This window comes from Megascapheus bottae, chromosome 5 (genome assembly GCF_031878675.1).
Source record: "Megascapheus bottae isolate mThoBot1 chromosome 5, mThoBot2.hap1, whole genome shotgun sequence".
Lineage (NCBI taxonomy): Eukaryota > Metazoa > Chordata > Mammalia > Rodentia > Geomyidae > Megascapheus > Megascapheus bottae.
Window position 1 is genome coordinate 31,667,260 of NC_143513.1, and position 16,692 is coordinate 31,683,951.

Below are 16,692 nucleotides of genomic sequence, written 5' to 3' on the forward strand. Positions count from 1 at the left end.
GCCACTTTCTACCTTCCAAAGAGAGTGATCTTTGTCATTTAGTTACTAAGGGACTTTTAGTTTTTCCTTTTTACTTGAAAAGTCATTCAGGGAGGGCTGTGAGAGAAAGGTGCTAGGAATTTGAGATGGGATTTTCTCAGTGAACTTTAAAGGCCAATCCTTCTCTAAGGTTCTGTGGTTCTAAGTCTATTGACTTCCTTATAGTACTTAGCATTTAAAATCTTTCTTTAAAAAAAATCCTTATGTCCAGTCATCTAATCTTTCTTTCAGCCTATTTGACTGAATTATCCTACACTAAATAAGAATCACATGTCCCTGACCTTTAAAGGCTAACGTTTATTTGCTTCATTGCTCTTATTTGAGATATTCAGGGAAATAAATTTGCAGACTATGTACATGCATTAATACTTGCATTTCTTTTAAAACAGAAACACTGATGAAATGGTTAAAGAGCTATTAAGTCAAAAGATTTCTAATGACACAGATTTAGTATCTGGCCATGTGCCTGTCCCCAGTAATAGGTGATAGGTATGCAAATAATAGATATACAGTTCCAAAACAAGTTTGTAAGGCATTCTTTGAACAATGTGTTTCACAGGAAAATTTGTGCTGACATTTTCTATCTCATTCTTTCCTTGTTTTATGCTTCAATTTTTCCTTGTTTTCTGCTTCCTAGTCTTAGAATTATGTTCCCAGTATTGGTATTGATTAACAAAGCAGTGGCAGCCACACATGGTCCTGAGGAACCCTGGAGAAAGGCACTCATTCATTGTATACAACCTGATGTATTCCTCTCATGAGAAGATGACCTAATGTCAGATGTAGACAATTCTTAGGTAGAAGTTAAGTTTGGCTGAATACTGAAGGAGTTGGCCAAGAGCTGAATTTAAGGCCTTCACACTCACGAGAGAAATGTTCCTCCAGAGGGCAAAGTGGAACTAGAAACTAAGCCTGCAGTTGATTTGGGGGCTTTTTTTGAAGATAAAAGTCTCATGGACTTTTTTTTTTTTTTGCCAGTCCTGGAGCTTGAACTTGTGGCCTCTGTACTGTCCTTGGCTTGCCCTAGGTTAACACTCTCCCACTTGAGCCACAGCACCACTTCTGGCATTTTTTCTCATATGTGGTAGCAAGGAGTCAAACCTTTGGTCTTTCTGCATGCTAGGCAAGCACTCCACCACTAGACTATATTGTCAATCCTCTCATGGATTTTTTTTTTTGGTACCTGGGCTGGCTTTGAATCACAATCCCTAAATCTCAGTCTGAGTAGCTGGGATTACAGGCGTGACCCACTGTGCCTGGCTTCTCCAAGAATTTTTATGGAGAACTCTTGGACTATTCAGTGTGATGTGACAATATATAGTAGAAGCATTTCTCTTGAAGCTGGAGGAAATGAATAACATTGTCTGCATTCTTTGTCTCTGAAATTGAGAACTGGCGGATTCCTTCTAAACTCATCTTTAGATAGTTTTCTGTTTTTTTTTCCCTTAAACTATTGTTAATTATAATGCATCAGAAACATTTCATATTAATAATGAATATCAACTGTTGTCATTTATGACGATTACATGAGACATTTATTCATGTCACACATATTCACTAAGTGTATTAGGTCTGGGAATATAACCATTAAAAGCAAAAGAAAAGCCATTTTCATGGAAAACTTGCATTTTCATGAGAAGAAATTGACAACAAAATATGCATGGAGAAAAGTTAAACAAAGAAAGGGGAGATAAAGAACATACAGAAAGTTTAGAAGAAAAATTTTGGGAAATGACATTCTAATAAAGATCCACTGAAGGGGAGCCTTGTGGGTAAAGGAATGAAAAGCTCCAAGGCCCTGAGGTAGAAACACATCTGGTAGGTTCCAGGAGCAATCAAGAGATCAGAATGGCTAACTACAGGGAATAAACAAACTGTCTGCAAGATTGTACAAAAATTTTATGCCAAGGACCCACATGTAGGTTGTGTGGCATATATATGTGCTATCCACAAGAAGCAAATTATAAAACATTCACAGAGAAAACTCCTGATTTAAGAAAGCATTGGCATGAAGACCCGGGTTTGATTCCTCGGTACCACATACATAGAAAAAAAGCCAGAAATGGTGCTGAGGCTCAAGTGGTAGAGCGCTAGGCTTGAGAAAGTCCAAGGACAGTGCTCATGCCCTGATCTCAAGCCCAGGAGTGGCAAAAAAAAAAAAAAAGCATTGGAGAAACCTTCTTGCTTGGTTTGGACTTGAGAAGTTTATGTACGTGGATTTAACATATACATATGGATGTATGTATATGATATAGATATGCAGATGTATGTACATGTGTCAGAGATACCTTGCAGAGACTTTATTAAAAGTATCCACTTATTATTTAGTGTGTCAGGTAGATCTCCCCCCACCCAGGTAGTAAGTTCTCCAGATAGACTTGAGTTGCACCTTTAGATGGGGCAATCCACTCACTCACAGACTTTTCCATCAAGAAGGGACCCTCTAGATCTCTCCTTTGCCACCAAAGAAGACATGCCCGTTCTGCCTGTCACTTGGCACCCACCGCCTAAGTAAGACCATGAAGTCATTATTCAGAAGGAGAGACTACTTGTTTAGAGATACCCAAAAAATTACTTGCCCAAAGTGACATATCTCCACGAATCATCACCACACCAGCATCAACACGAGCACCACATCCACCATTTCACCCCTACCACGCGCCAGGTACTCAAGTGCTTTATCTGCATCATCTCAATTAATCCTCAGACGACCCTACTGGGTTATTTTCTTTTTTTTTTTAAACCCTATTTTGTAAAACCCTACTGGAGGATTACCTTCTTTACTGAACAGGCAAGTTGGAGTCATATTCCAACTCCATCTCTATAGATCTCAGTCCTCTTTTCCTCCCCGCCATTTCCTGAGGCCGGCTAGCCCCAGGATCCTCGCCAGGGGTTCCTGGCGGGGGCCATCTGGGTGTTTATGCCCCAGGCACTTGAAAGACAGGAGGTCAGAAGCTAGGGTTCTTAGGGTGACCCGTGTTTTCTCTGGCTTCCTGGCTGAAAGCAACTGGGGGGTGGGGGAATCTAGAAACGGACATTCCAGGTACCCTGGATGCGCTCTCCGGTCTCAAGAGACTGCTGCCCCAGTGGCCCGGCAGCCCCTCCAGACACGCAGGGCCGGGCCTCAGCCCAGGTCCGCGCCACCTGCTCCGCGACTCCCGCGTCCCCGCCCCGCGTCCCGCCCCCGCGCCGCGCCCGCGTCCCGCGCCCTCCCCTCTCCCTCCCCCCCCTCCGGCGTGACGGGAGACGGGCGCCGGCCACCTCGGCCCGGCCCCGAGCGAGCCAGCCAGCCGAGCGAGCGCAGCGCCGCGGAGCCGCCAGCAGGCAGCGGCGCGCGGCCGGCCAGCCCAGCGCCTCCTCCTCGCGGCTGGGCAGCGCGCGCGGCCGCCCCACCCCAGGGGAGGGGGAGGTTCCATCCAGTAGGGCGGACTTCGCCCGCTGGCTCACCGCGGCGGGACGGAGATGCTGCCGCCGGCGCGGAGCAGGGGCCGGGGGCGGCCGGCCGGGGGTCCCCTCCGCAGGCGCTCGCTGCCCTGGAGCCCTGCCTGGATCTGCTGCTGGGCGCTAGCAGGCTGCCAGGCGGCCTGGGCTGGGGCTGCGCCCTCCGCCGCCAGCCGCCCGCTTCCTCCTTGCCAGGAGGTGAGCAGCACCTGGTCCCTTACCTGGAGTGTGCAGCCTGGGAGGTGGGCTGCGGTGGGTGGGGGCGAGGGAGGGCCGGGGGAGCGGGCGCGGGCGCCCGTGCGGGTCGGTTTGCCGTCGCCCTTGGTCTTGCTTGGATTGTTTCAGAGGGATGAAGTTGCCCGCCCCCGGCAGCCGGCGGGGAGAGGGTGTGAGGCTCCGCCGTCCGCGCCTCGACATTGGGGATGGGGAGGGGGGGCGCGCGGGGGTGGCCGGTGCCCTGAAGGACTTCGCGGTGCCCTCTTCGGAGGCTGCGAGGGCTCCGGGCTGGGGTTGAGAGGGAGCTTTCAGGAAGACGAGGAGACGGAGGGGGCGGGGGAGCCCCACCGGTGGATCTGGAGAACTGTCCCCAGCGTCTGAGAGGGTTTCCCGCTACTCCCCCTCCTCCCGCCCCCTTCCTCTGCTCCCCTGGCTCTACCAGCGCCTTCGCCCCGCTCTCTCGCCCGGGTCTCCTGATGAGGCCCTGGAGATTTGCCGAGCCAGTGTCTGCTGTCACTTGGCATTCTTTGGGCAAATTATGGATATAAAGTTGGAGGGGGTGGGAGGACCGTATTTTTAGGGAAGGAGGCTGGTTGGTGTTGTAGACAATTAGGAAAGACAGTGACTATTGCTCCTTTAGGGAGATATTTTGTCACCCCGTTGAAGTCTTGCAGCTGTGTATTTTATAGCTTGGGATTGTGGTTGATGCCTAGGCAAGAAAAATATATAATAGGTGATGAGATTTGACTCCTGCCTTTAGGAGAAGACGTAGGATGCCAAAATTTTACAGGGGGTGTCCTTGGTACTTGTATTGGGTGTTTATCTTTTTCTCTTTAGTGTTCCAGAAAGTGCATCTGCTTAATGAAAATCAATGAGGGGAGGAAGGAAGCAACATTCTGACCTACTTTGATTATTCTGGAGAGGATGTGAATGGGTACTGTGCTTTGCTAGGAATTAGGATGGTTAGGTCATTTAAACGTATGTAGCTCCCCACACCCTTAAGAAGAAAAGCTAGATCTTGTATATACGGATAAAAATTCAAAAATTTATCCAGAGAGTATCTATGTTTTAGACATCACGTATCATCCACCAATTTTCATCTTCCTCTTATACTACAAGTCCCAAGACAGCCTGAAATGAAGGAGAAGCAGATCAAAGGTTTGTGTATAAATGCTCAGACTCCTCATCACTGGGTAAATCAGGGCTCTGTTTAATTTCAGAACTTTTTAGTATAATCAGTTCAATATGTATTTCACAACTTTACCTACCACGGGGGAGTAATTTATTTCAGGCTTCTCCAGAAAGCTGCTTCTTGGACATCCAAAACCACTGTGGCAGGATAAAGTGTATCCTCCAGCCTCCCAGTGCTCATATGAAGAATGCATTTTTTTTTGCTAAAGTTTAAAGCTTCCAGTAACATTAATTTTTATTAATGAACCTTCTTGAAATGGGTAACGATCACAGTCAGTAGGGGAGATGCTTGGTCACTTCCACTAGACCACTCCTTTGGGTGAGAATATGTTCTCTGCATATGTACCTTGACAGAATAGAAGCAGGAAAACAATAGTCACAAGGTTCAGGAAGACTGTTTTCAACTCTGTCCTGTCCCTTCATTGCATTAGCTGTAGACACTATGTTCAGATTCATTCTCTGAGGTCTCAAGTTTAAGTTTTCCCTCTGAAAGGATGTGAAGCATCGTAAGATACTATTGAGCCTACTTATAGCTAGAAATGGCCATGCTCAAATGTGCTTTCATTCTTTCTGATGATTGGCAGACACTCATGAGACCATGAGAAGTTCCTCTGGAAATAGGAAAGGCCTAATGGTCTGCGGAGGAGCAGAATCTGTTTGTTGGTATCCTGGCCTCATTGCTTTTCTCATTGCAATGTGCTCTCTCTCTCTCTCTCTCTCTCTCTCTGGCGCGCTCTCTCTCTCTCTCTCTCTCTCTCTCTCTCTCTCTCTCTCTCTCTCTCTCTCTCTCTCTGGCGCTCTCTCTCTCTCTCTCTCTCTCTCTCTCTCTCTGGCGCTCTCTCTCTGGCGCTCTCTCTCTGGCTCTCTCTCTCTCTCTCTCTCTCTCTCTCTCTCTCTCTCTCTCTCTCTCTCTCTATCCCCCACTCTCTCTCCCTTCCTCTCTCTCTTATCCGTCTCGTTCTTTTACTTTCTCTCTGCTTTTCTAAGATGACAAAGGGCAAGTGACTTTCTAGACTTTAGGAATAGTGATTTGCTTGTTCTGGGGTCAAATGATCCTTGCCAAACACCTATGAACACAGTTAAAAATAACAATCCTCTGTCCACTTCTGCCTATTTATCCCTTTCCATTGTTTCTTGCCATTAAAGGAAGAAAATACTTGGCACAAAGGACAGCACCTAGGAGGCAAGAAAGGCAGTGAGAAGCAACTAAAGTTAGAGGTTTTGTGGCTAGAAACAAAAGTCATTTCTTACCATGAGAGGATGTGTGAAGAGTATGGAACAGCTCTCTCCTTCATTTACCAGTATTTTAAAAAGAAAAACTAGTTATAGTTAACTTACAAAGCCTCCCCCCCCCTTTCTCTCTGGCTAGCTCTTAGAGGAAAACAAGAAAAGGAAAAGAAACAGAAAACTTGCCTGGGTATAATTGAGTGATGATGGTTTGAGATCAGAAAAATAAATAAATAAAAAGGCCCATCAGAAAGATAACTGGATTTAGCTATTTATTTGGAAAGAATTGGACTCTGGGGGTGAAATTCATACAACACAGCTTCCGTTGTCCAAGTCTTTAGATTATGGAGCTGGAAAAGGGAGAGAAATGATTGCTTTGGAATGTTCAGCTGGTGATCACATTAGCAGGATGGAAGTACAAGCACAAACAGGAAGCGATAGTTTGGAAGAGAAAAAGCAAAGTTAATGCGCCAGCAGAGGAAGAACAGGAATAGCATGTGACTTTGGTAAATTATATTAAGAAAATGAGAACTAGACATCAGAAAATATAGAATTAATCTAGCTTCTGTATGGAGGAACTGAGGAAGGGTATTTTATGGATTTCTTGGCATTACTTTTTTATTTTTTATTGTAATTAGTAAAAGGGTTACATGATATTTGCCAGATAAAAGGTGCATTAATTCACGTTTGGCATTACTTTTTCACTTTTAAAATGGTAGCAATGAAAACTTGACCTTCCTGCTTTAATTATGAGGATGAAAAGAGATTTATAAAAGGAAAAAAATCTACATAAATGTGAGTTGTTTATTGTTATGCTTTAGGCATATGGTAACAATATGGAAGCCCCATTAGAAGGGTGGGAAGTTAAAAGAGATTAGACCTACTCAGGATTGATACAAATATGTACTGCAGAAATAGCAGACTATCCATTAAGGAGTAGCAATGAAAGTGGAAAAGAGGTCATGATAGAAGAAGTTAGAATTGACAGGTAAGTATAGCTAGATGGCAGTATTTCAGGATGGGTCTCCAAGAAGACCTTTCATAGGATAGAAGGTTCATAGGATAGACTTATCCAAGAATTGGAATGGGGTTTTTGAGTCACTGAATAATTATATTTAATAGGAAAAAAATAAGGCCAAAAGGAAAAAAATAAGGCCAACAGATGATTCTGAGTTGGAGTAAGGTATTAAAAAAGTGCACGAGAGGAAAAAGAACACAACTAAGTGAATTAAATATGCATTATTTAAATTGGGCAAATAGTATCATGAGACAGCTGATTCTTCTTAGTTCACTGCTCTAAAATCTTACATAATGTGATTCTGCTGGTCTCTGGTTATTGAAGGATGACTCTTGCTAACAATTTTTATTCCACAAATTATGCAGCTTAAGCTAAGTTGCAGGGAAAATGTCATGATATGAAATTACAGATTGAAAAAAATATATATATATATGTGGGTATGGTGGAGACCGATAAGTAAACAAGCAATTTTGGTTACGAGAGCATTGAGGTTCCAGGCTAGATCAGGCAGAGTAAAGCTGGTAGTGGTGGTGTGTACCTGTCCTCTCAGCTGCCATGAAAAGTATAAAATAGGCATGTACCTGGGCAGAAAGTGACATCTCGTCTCAACTTAGCAGTGCATAAAAGGGCTGGGGATGTGGCTTAGCAGTACAACATCCATCTAGCAACTACATAGCTCTAAATTCCAATTCCTGTGCTGCTGCCTCTGCCAAAAAGTTCCCACATAAAACAAGAGTGATAAAATATACGTTAGACATTGACAACAATATGGAGGCCACATAAGAGGGTCAGAGAATGTGAAGAATGAAAAGAGGTGAGACTATCAATGAGGTGAAACTACCACATTATAGAAGGATGGCCAACTGTTAAGGAGTAGCAGTGAGGATGGGAAAGAACTGACAGTAAGTGGACATGGAGAATGGGAGAGAGAATAAGAGGTTCTGGCTTTGTGAGAGACATAATATTCCTCTGAACTCTATAAAAAGAATGTGAAAAAAATAAGTTACTTCCACTTGAGAGGCTGGCTTTGTATGTGTGTGTGTCTTGTTTTTGTGTTAGTGGTGGGGATTGAACTCTGGACTGGCACTATCTCTAAGCTTTTGTGCTTAATGCTAGAACTCTGCCACTTGAACTCCCCTGAGAAGGCTGACTTGAGTTGTTTTGTTTTAGGCACTCAGCAGTTAGGTGTCAGTCTGTGCATCTCAGGATCATAGTCTGGGCTCATATGGAGACCTGAAAGTCATTTGAATGAAAGTTATGATTGGAATGACTGGGTTGAATGAGACCATCCAGGAAATGAGAACAATATTGAAAGTTAGCACCTGGATTTAGCCCACATTCAAGGGACCAGAGACTGAGAGAGTCACACAGGAGGCACACAGCAATGTTAGTGTAGGGAAAATGTGACAAAAGGAAAACACTTGAAAAAGGGCTGGACTGTGTGTCAGTTGACAAAAAAAGATTCTAGTGAGATGAGCACTGAATAGAGAATATGAGTCTGACAACTCTGTCACTGGTGATCTTTGCCAAAGTGCTTCCTGTGGATTGGTGGGGCTGAGGTGATACTGACTTGGTTGCATGGCAGGGATGATAGGGGAGAATTGGGTTATATGGCCTTCCAAGATTTGGTAAGGGATCAGGGCTTCCATATATTAGCATATATTATATTGTATATATAATTAGCATTCTTATAAATGGCCATGTGCTCTATGTTGGAGTATGAAGGCAACATTTGAGAAATATCCCTTGTGCAAGATGTCTTTGAAGGTCATGGGCTGTGGGGGAAGGTGTCAGAGACTCTAAAGTCACGCTGTCACTGAAGGAGTTAGAACTCTGCCTCTGTTTTTGAGCAGTTGGCATAATTAATCTTGTCTGTTATGCCTGTGGAGGTGAATTTTCCATTTTGAGTTCTTATGCTTAGAACCATTTTTCATGTTTTAGGCAAATGTGAGCCAGTATTCACACCATCAATATTTACAATGTAAAACTAAGAGTTGACAGATCTGTGAAGTGCCATATTTCAGCACAGGGATGGAAATAGCAGCGTGTAGTATAGTGAAGCACGCTTCTCTACCACAGTACATTCTTTAGCAGTGGCTTGGATTTTTAGTCTTTGTTGTCAGGAAACACCAGCCAGGTTTTAGTTGCCTTTTACTTTCCCTTGAACAGGCCATAGATACTTCTATATTTTTATTGCCCCTCCTCCCCATATTTAAAGGATTAATTAGATGTCCAAGAGAGTTTTGTTTTGATCTGTCCTTATATACAGCTAAAGTACCTTGATGTACCTTGATCAGACTCACCTTCTCCTTTACTCTTCCTTATTCATCCCATCTTTCCAAAGCAATCTCAGCACATTTCATTGAAAAATTTTTAATGAATACATATGTGCATAATATATTTTGGCCATCCTTGTCTTTCTTCACCCTCTTTGTTTACCCTCACCTTCCCACTAGTGCTCGCATCCTAGATAGAACCTGTTTTATGTGTCTGTCATTGAGAATCATATCTCATTCAAAAAAAGGTGCTTTGGTGTACTTTTACTCTACTTTAAAGGGTATATAAAAATACACAGACCATCTTCACTGGAAGTATGAACCAGTATTTTAAAAATATATTAAGTAGTCAACTTCTTAATTTCTAGTTATTCAAAGAAATTAATCCTTATGTTGCATTTAATCATAATTGATATCATCTTTCAGATTTTTTTTGCCAGTCCTTGACTTGAACTCAGGGTTTGAACACTGTCCTTGGACTTTCTCAAGGCTAGAGCTCTACCACTTGAGCCATAACACCATTTCTGGCTTTTTCTAGGTATATGGTACCAAGGAATCTAACCCGGGTCTTCGTGCATGCTAGGCAAGCACTCTACCACTAGGTCAAACTCCCGGCCCCTCATCTTTCAGATTTAAGAGTGAAATAAAAACCCAATGACCAGAATATGCTAAAGTTTATTCTCAGTTTATGACTGTGGAGTGGAAGATGTAATTATTCAAACTTGGCTGTTATGGGCTCTTACTCTAAGTCAATAGTTCTCAAAGGACTAGCAGTGTCAACATTACCCTGCCTTCAGTTTGTTAGGCATAACAAATTCTTAAGCTAGAATCTGGTGGCTCACATCTGTAATCCTAGCTACTCAGGAGGCTGAGATCTGAGGTACATGGTTTAACGCCAGTCTGGGCAGGAAAGTCTATGAGACCCTTATCTGTAATTAGCCACCAGCACCCAAATCAGAAATGCAAATTCATGAGTCTTGAATATAACCTGCTAAGTTAGAAACTATGAGATTGAGGCCTACCCATCTGTGTTATAAACAGCTCTTGAGAGAATTATCGGGTGCTGCGAAGTTTGTGAGAACCACTGCCCTCAAAATAAAGTAAGGAATATAGTTTAGTGCCCTGAAACACAGAGACTTATTTTATTGCAAAAATATCTAGTGGACTTTCTGCAGGGAATCTTTGCAACTCCTTAATCACAACAAATGGGCCATGAGCTCCTCTTATTCCCACCAAGTATCTCAGCAAACATTTCTCATTTATCTTCTATACTTTAGGACCTGGGAAAGATGCTGATGATAAAAACAGATGCAGTGAAAGTTCACAGCCTAAGAGAAGATACAAATATGGAAATTATAAAGGACATCTCCCTAGGATGGACATTAGAGTAGAACCTGGTCTTATTGAGTGGATGGTTAGTTTTTTGGATAAATGTCCTCCAAAGTTTGCTGCTTTTTGAGGGAGAGAGTGTTGTTTACATTTTGCTCAAACTGCAAAAATGTCTTCTTAATACAGTACAAGTAGTCCTGAAGGTAGTTAAGATCCTGATTCAGGTCTGAGTCTTGCCACTGGTTTATGCGACCTTGAGCAAATCAACTTCTTTGTATCCTTCCATGTTTGAAAATGTAGCTAAAGTGGGACTTACTATCTCTATTTAGGTTGCTATGAAAGTCAAGCTAAAGCATTTGAACTCCCACAGTAAGTTAATGTGCAAAATAATGGTATTATTCTCATAGAAAACCAATTCTATGTAGTTGGATTATAGAATGGACAAAAGTGGAATGTGGATAGGCAAACTGTTTACTTATGGAAGTATTTTATAGGAGACTTCCTCCATTCTTACTATGGATCATGTGTGTTGATTGTTCTGTTGTTACGGAAACTTAGTTTCAAGCAAATTACACTCTTACTTTTTTTTCTCCCCTCTGTTATTCTCAGTCTTTGTCAGGTCTCTTTATCAATATGACTTCTTTACACTGGAATACTCCAAGACTTATTTCTTAGCTTTCCATCTGTTTGGTCATTTTCCACACACTCTTGGTATGTCACCATTCTCTTGGATTTCAATAATACCTACACATGGGTAGCTTTCAAGTTTAAAATCTCCTGGAGAGCCCATTCCTTGGATTCTGATGAATCATTGCCTAGGCGTCTTTAGTTGGAAAGGGGTCTTAAGCCTGACATTTTGCAAACTGACATGACAGACTGTGCCCCAAGCCTTTCTCCTGTGAAAGTCCTTATTTTATTGGATGACAATTCTCTTTTTCTGAGGCTCCACTGACTTGTTTCTCTTCTGTGTCCTGCATCTAATCTATCAGCAAGTCCTCTTGTCTATAGTTTAAAATATCTATAGTCAGAACTTCTTACACTATGCCCATGAATTCTGGGCCATATCACCATCATATTGTATTTGAGCTATTGCCATAACTTTCCATCTTGTCTGCAGTTTAACTATGAGATCATGTTTACATATATGTAAAAACCCTTACTTTTCTTCTTGAAACTCTTATACTCTCTATTCACAAATAAAGCTGGGATGTTGGCATCTCAAGCTGTACTAGCCAGCTTTCCGTCACTGTGACAGAAATAGGAGAAAATTTTGGCTCATGTTACTGCATGCATGTTCAGAAGGCCCTTTTTCTTCTTCTTTTTTTTTAAGGTCTGTGGTAAGCAAGAATATCATGGTGGCAGGAGTGTGTGGTGGAGGCTACTTACCTCATAGCAGCTGGAATTAGGGATGGGCATGGGTAGTGAGGACAGAGGGAAGGAGAAAGAAAGACAAAGACAGAGAGAAAAGGATAGAAGGATGAAGGAAGAAGGGACAGGGCTTCTATCTACCTTCCCAGAGCATGACTTAGTGATCTACTTCTAAACTAGATGTACCTTTAAATTTCCCACCTCCGCCTAATCGAGCCACCAGCTGGGGGCCAAGTGTTTTTGTTTGTTATTTTTTAACTCATCAGCCTTTGGAGAACATTCCAGATTCAAACATTGACAAAGGTCTAGTATGACCTGGCTTCCATCAACTCTGTACTTGCACGTCTATTATACTATCTGAGTTGCTTTGTGCTGCTGTAAGAAAATATCATAGACCTGGTAGTTTATTGTAAACAGAGGTTTGGTTCACAGTTCTGGAAGCTTATAAATTCAAGATCTAGGGCCATATCCACTGAGGGTCATCTCTGTGGCAACCTCTGGTGAGAAAGAAGGAGCAAGAGCATGACAGGGTCTAAAGTTGCTCTTTAGTCATGAAATTATATCTGCGATGTCATCATAAATTCCTTCATGACCTTACTATCTCTTGTTAGACCCAAGTCAGAATCCGCCCTACTAGCTATCACATTGGGAATCACATTTCCAACACATGAACATTGAGAAGCAGATTTAAACAATAGGATTTGGTTTTTCTTTATGGTCCACCTGCCATGGCGTTCCTGTTCTTTCTAGAATGTGTTAGATAAATTCCTTCCTCCAAGTCTCTGCCTTGCCTCCGGCTTTCCTTGACTACCTCTTTAATATGGCATCTTCTTCTTATCTGTCTGTATTTTTGTTTTTCTCTAGGCACTTTCAACATCTATTAATAAAATGTGCATTGTTATCATGTATTTTGTTCATATGATTCCTGTCCCTCACCCCAAACTAGGTTCTAAAGATTGTGTGTGTATATACATATGTATGGATACATATATACAAACATATACACATGTGTATGTACATATGAATATATGCACAAGTACATATATATGTATATACATCTATGCACACACACATATATATATATACACACAAATGTATCATTTGTACCACATCTTGTACAAGATATCAATTACTCACTGAATACTCATTGAATGAATGAAGCTAATTTGGGACAATTATGTTGTTTAAAATTTTTATAGTATGAAACTTTTATAATACTCCATGTGGCAAAAAGTGAATTTCAGGTCTCAAAGTCATTATCTTGGATGGCAGCAGGAGAACAGGAACTAGATACTAGATTTATTCTAGTGGTGGGGAATACTATCTTACTGATGTAACTTACCTGTCTTTAACCACTAACTAGAGTCCATAGTTAATTTTTCATGTTCCTTAGTTTTTTGTATTTCAGCTTTTGTGTAATTGTTGCTTAAGTGTTTTCATTATTTTCTTATGCATATGAACTTTTATTATAGTGAGATATACACACTAAAAATATTCTCTAAATATTTCTCTTCCTGGTTTGTGTGTGAGTGTGAGTACGTGTGCTCATGTGCCAGTCCTGGGTCTTGAACTCTGGGCTTGGGAGCTGTTCCTGAGCTCCTTTTGCTCAAGATTAGCACTCTACCACTTTCTCGTCCTGTTTTGACATATATATCCAGAAAAAACATTTATTTAATTCATAAGAATAAATATGGAATGATTTCCCTTCACTTCCCAAGTAGAAATAAATTTTACTTTGGCCAAAGAATGCTTGATTTATTACATTCCAATAATATATGAAGTCTTTCACGTGTTTGAGTGTGAAACATATTAAAGTAACTACAGTGACTGAAAATTCTTGTTCTGAGAGTATGTTCTTGAAATCTCAATACATTTACCTCATTCTCTTATTCTCTCCTCAAGTGGTTATTGCTATGTCTATTTCCTTATCCATATTGGTCATAGGCCAGCTCACACAAAACTCTGTCATTATGGTTCACATGAGTTTAGCATTGTGATGATGTGCACAAGGCTCCATGGAAGTTCTGGGAAGGGACAATTAAGCTCCAGAGGTCTCTGAGTGAGTGATGGTTCACCAGATTCTCAAAAAAATGCTTCTCCAGATGCACAGAGGCAAAAACCTCAGGCAGAGAAAATAACATGTGCAACAACAACCGAGGAACCAAGAATGGGGGCTATTCCAGGGCATTATGGGTGAGCGCATAGGAGGTGCCTAGGTTATATGAAAGGCAGAGACCAAGGAACTTATCTAAGGCACACTACCAAGTAGAGAGATTATTCTCTGTGCAAGTGGGATGATATAAAAAGCAGGAAGATAAATTAAGAGAATGTCACCAGTTCTGTCAGGAGAAACAAATGAACAACAATAAAATTTCTTCCAAACAAACTCCAAACAAATTTCTCCAAAGGCCAGTGGAAAAAGAAGAGGAAGGGAGGAGTTAGGTTTGACAGCTATTAAACAGATTCCATTTTCGGTAGTCTGTAACTGATGGATGATTCCAGTCTACCTTGACTTCTAGATTTTTTGTTCTGGATTGATGGTTGCTGCTTTTCTTTGAGACTGAACACTCAAGAGGAGAAAAAGGAGGAAGGGGAAGAAGAAGCAGCTGAGAAGAAACAGGGTGAATTCACTATTGTGTATCTTGTGTTTAAAATGCCTAAGAGACATTCCAATTGCTCTCCTGGTGACAGTTGGAGACAGGGAAGTGCTGCTCAGAGATGACTGGGGAGCCTTGAGCGTATAATCAGTAATTGCAGGCACCGGTGTTGAGGAGACAAAGTAGGCTGTGAGTACACTGCAGGAGCAGAGGACTGAGGACAGTGCATGGGAAATGCTATCACTTAAGGAGCTTGCAAAGTGAGAAGAATTTGATGATATTGAGACATTGCTGCCAGCACAGTGATCAGCACAAAGCTGGCTCCAAGTGGGTAGGATAGCTGCCAGTAAATCGAGTGGGATACAGATGTAATGATTCTTTTAAAAATTATTTTTTGAGTACTACTGCTGCATTTGTCCCTTAACAGGCATGGTGATTCTTGTTATTCTGCAAAGCATTTGCATCGTTGGCCTATCCTTGTGGGCAGGGTGTAAAAATCTGTGACAGCTGATGGTATCCTAGGCAGATTCTTGGCTATTTTAACAGAGGGAAGGCTATTGATTGAAGGAGTTTGCTAATAAACTGGGACAAGTTTTCCAGTGCAGTATCTTTGAGCTTTATATCTAATCTGTTTTATGGCTACTATTGTAACCACTACTTTGGTTTTGAGAAAGTATGACCAATTCTTTCAAAATCAAAAGCTGGGAAAAATGCCTAGTGAGTTGGAAGGCAGAATTAGGACTCAGAATGATTTTGAAAGGTTAGAATAATAAGCAAACAGTTTCAATATAGACTGTTCTTTTTGGTTCTGAAAATGAAATTATATGTTTAAGCAGAGGATGATCAATCCCACTTACAAGTACTATTGAAGCACTACATGGCTACTAAAAGCAATGATGGAGAATCTCAGGTTGTGTTGATATAAGCATAGTTCTCGATGAATGGAAAGCAGGCCATTAACTTTGGTCATTAATTCAACTCAGACGTCATATTGACGTACAGAGTAGCACTGGCTTAAGGGGCAAATTAAGAAGGTATACTTGGAAAGGTCACTTGATAGCTAATCAAAGTAGTCATGGTTAGTTTAAGGAGTATGTCAGCTTCACATACTAAGTACAGCCATGTATAAGAGCCATTAATGTAAAGCTTACTTGGAGCAAAAGCTCTAAGATAGAAGGAAGACAAAGGAAGAGGTTTTGTATCTGTAGGAGCTGCTGCTGCTGGTCTGAAAATTGCAGGAATCTGCTTTGGATGGGCTCCGGTTGGATGTAAGAGAACAATGCATTGTAGCTCAGTGCACTGTGCTTTTGTGACCATGGTGTGTACAAGGAGATGCAGGTTCTGTTCATACTTCAACTAGAGAAAAAGTAAAGCTTTGCCCTTGGAACCTCAGTCCTGGGACATTTCTTGTTCTCTCATGCTGAGCATTTTCTTCTGAGATTGCTATCATGTGAACAAAAGAAGGCCCTTTGGTGTTTGTCCTCCTAAAACTGAGAGCAGAGAGAATTGGCCCTTTGAAATGAGAGCTTAATGTAGCCTTCTGTTTGATAATTCTCAAACACATAAATAATTCATACTAGGAAATAACTTGAATCAAAATAAAAACTGATGCTGTAATATATCTGAGCCATTTATGCTAGAGAAGTGCTTCCCTTATATTTATCATTTGTTCTGTTTTTCTGGTCTCATTTTTACATTTGTCACATTTTAAAATTAAAAGCTGTAGATGAGCATTCTAGATAAATGAAGTAATAAAAGCATGTAATTCACTAACTAATAGTATTATTGTAGCTTTTATAATAGGAATGATAAACGATAAAAAAACAATATATGTTAAGTCCTTCATCCCTCCTACTCAATGGAGAGTTCAGTCCTAAGATTTTCCAGTCTGGGTTAAATTACTATGAAGTAAGGTTGCTACCCCAGCCTGCATTTACCCTCCATGCAGCCTTCACTACAGGCAGCACATATTCTGTGCATGGGTTTTGTT

The 16,692-nt window shown here is 41.5% G+C and overlaps 1 protein-coding gene across 2 annotated transcripts in view; it reads left to right on the forward strand.

Moving 5' to 3' along the window:
• Nucleotides 1-3,499: 3,499 nt before the first annotated feature.
• Elapor2 (endosome-lysosome associated apoptosis and autophagy regulator family member 2) overlaps nt 3,500-16,692 on the forward strand; it is a 153,379-nt gene continuing 140,186 nt past the window's right edge. The window contains exon 1 of one of the 2 annotated variants that reach the window (XM_090332884.1): nt 3,500-3,678. In XM_090332884.1, the coding sequence (XP_090189010.1) occupies nt 3,502-3,678 (177 nt within the window). In that variant the 5' untranslated portion in view covers nt 3,500-3,501. The remainder of the gene's footprint in view (nt 3,679-16,692) is intronic. The other variant, XM_090332885.1, reaches the window with a different exon arrangement.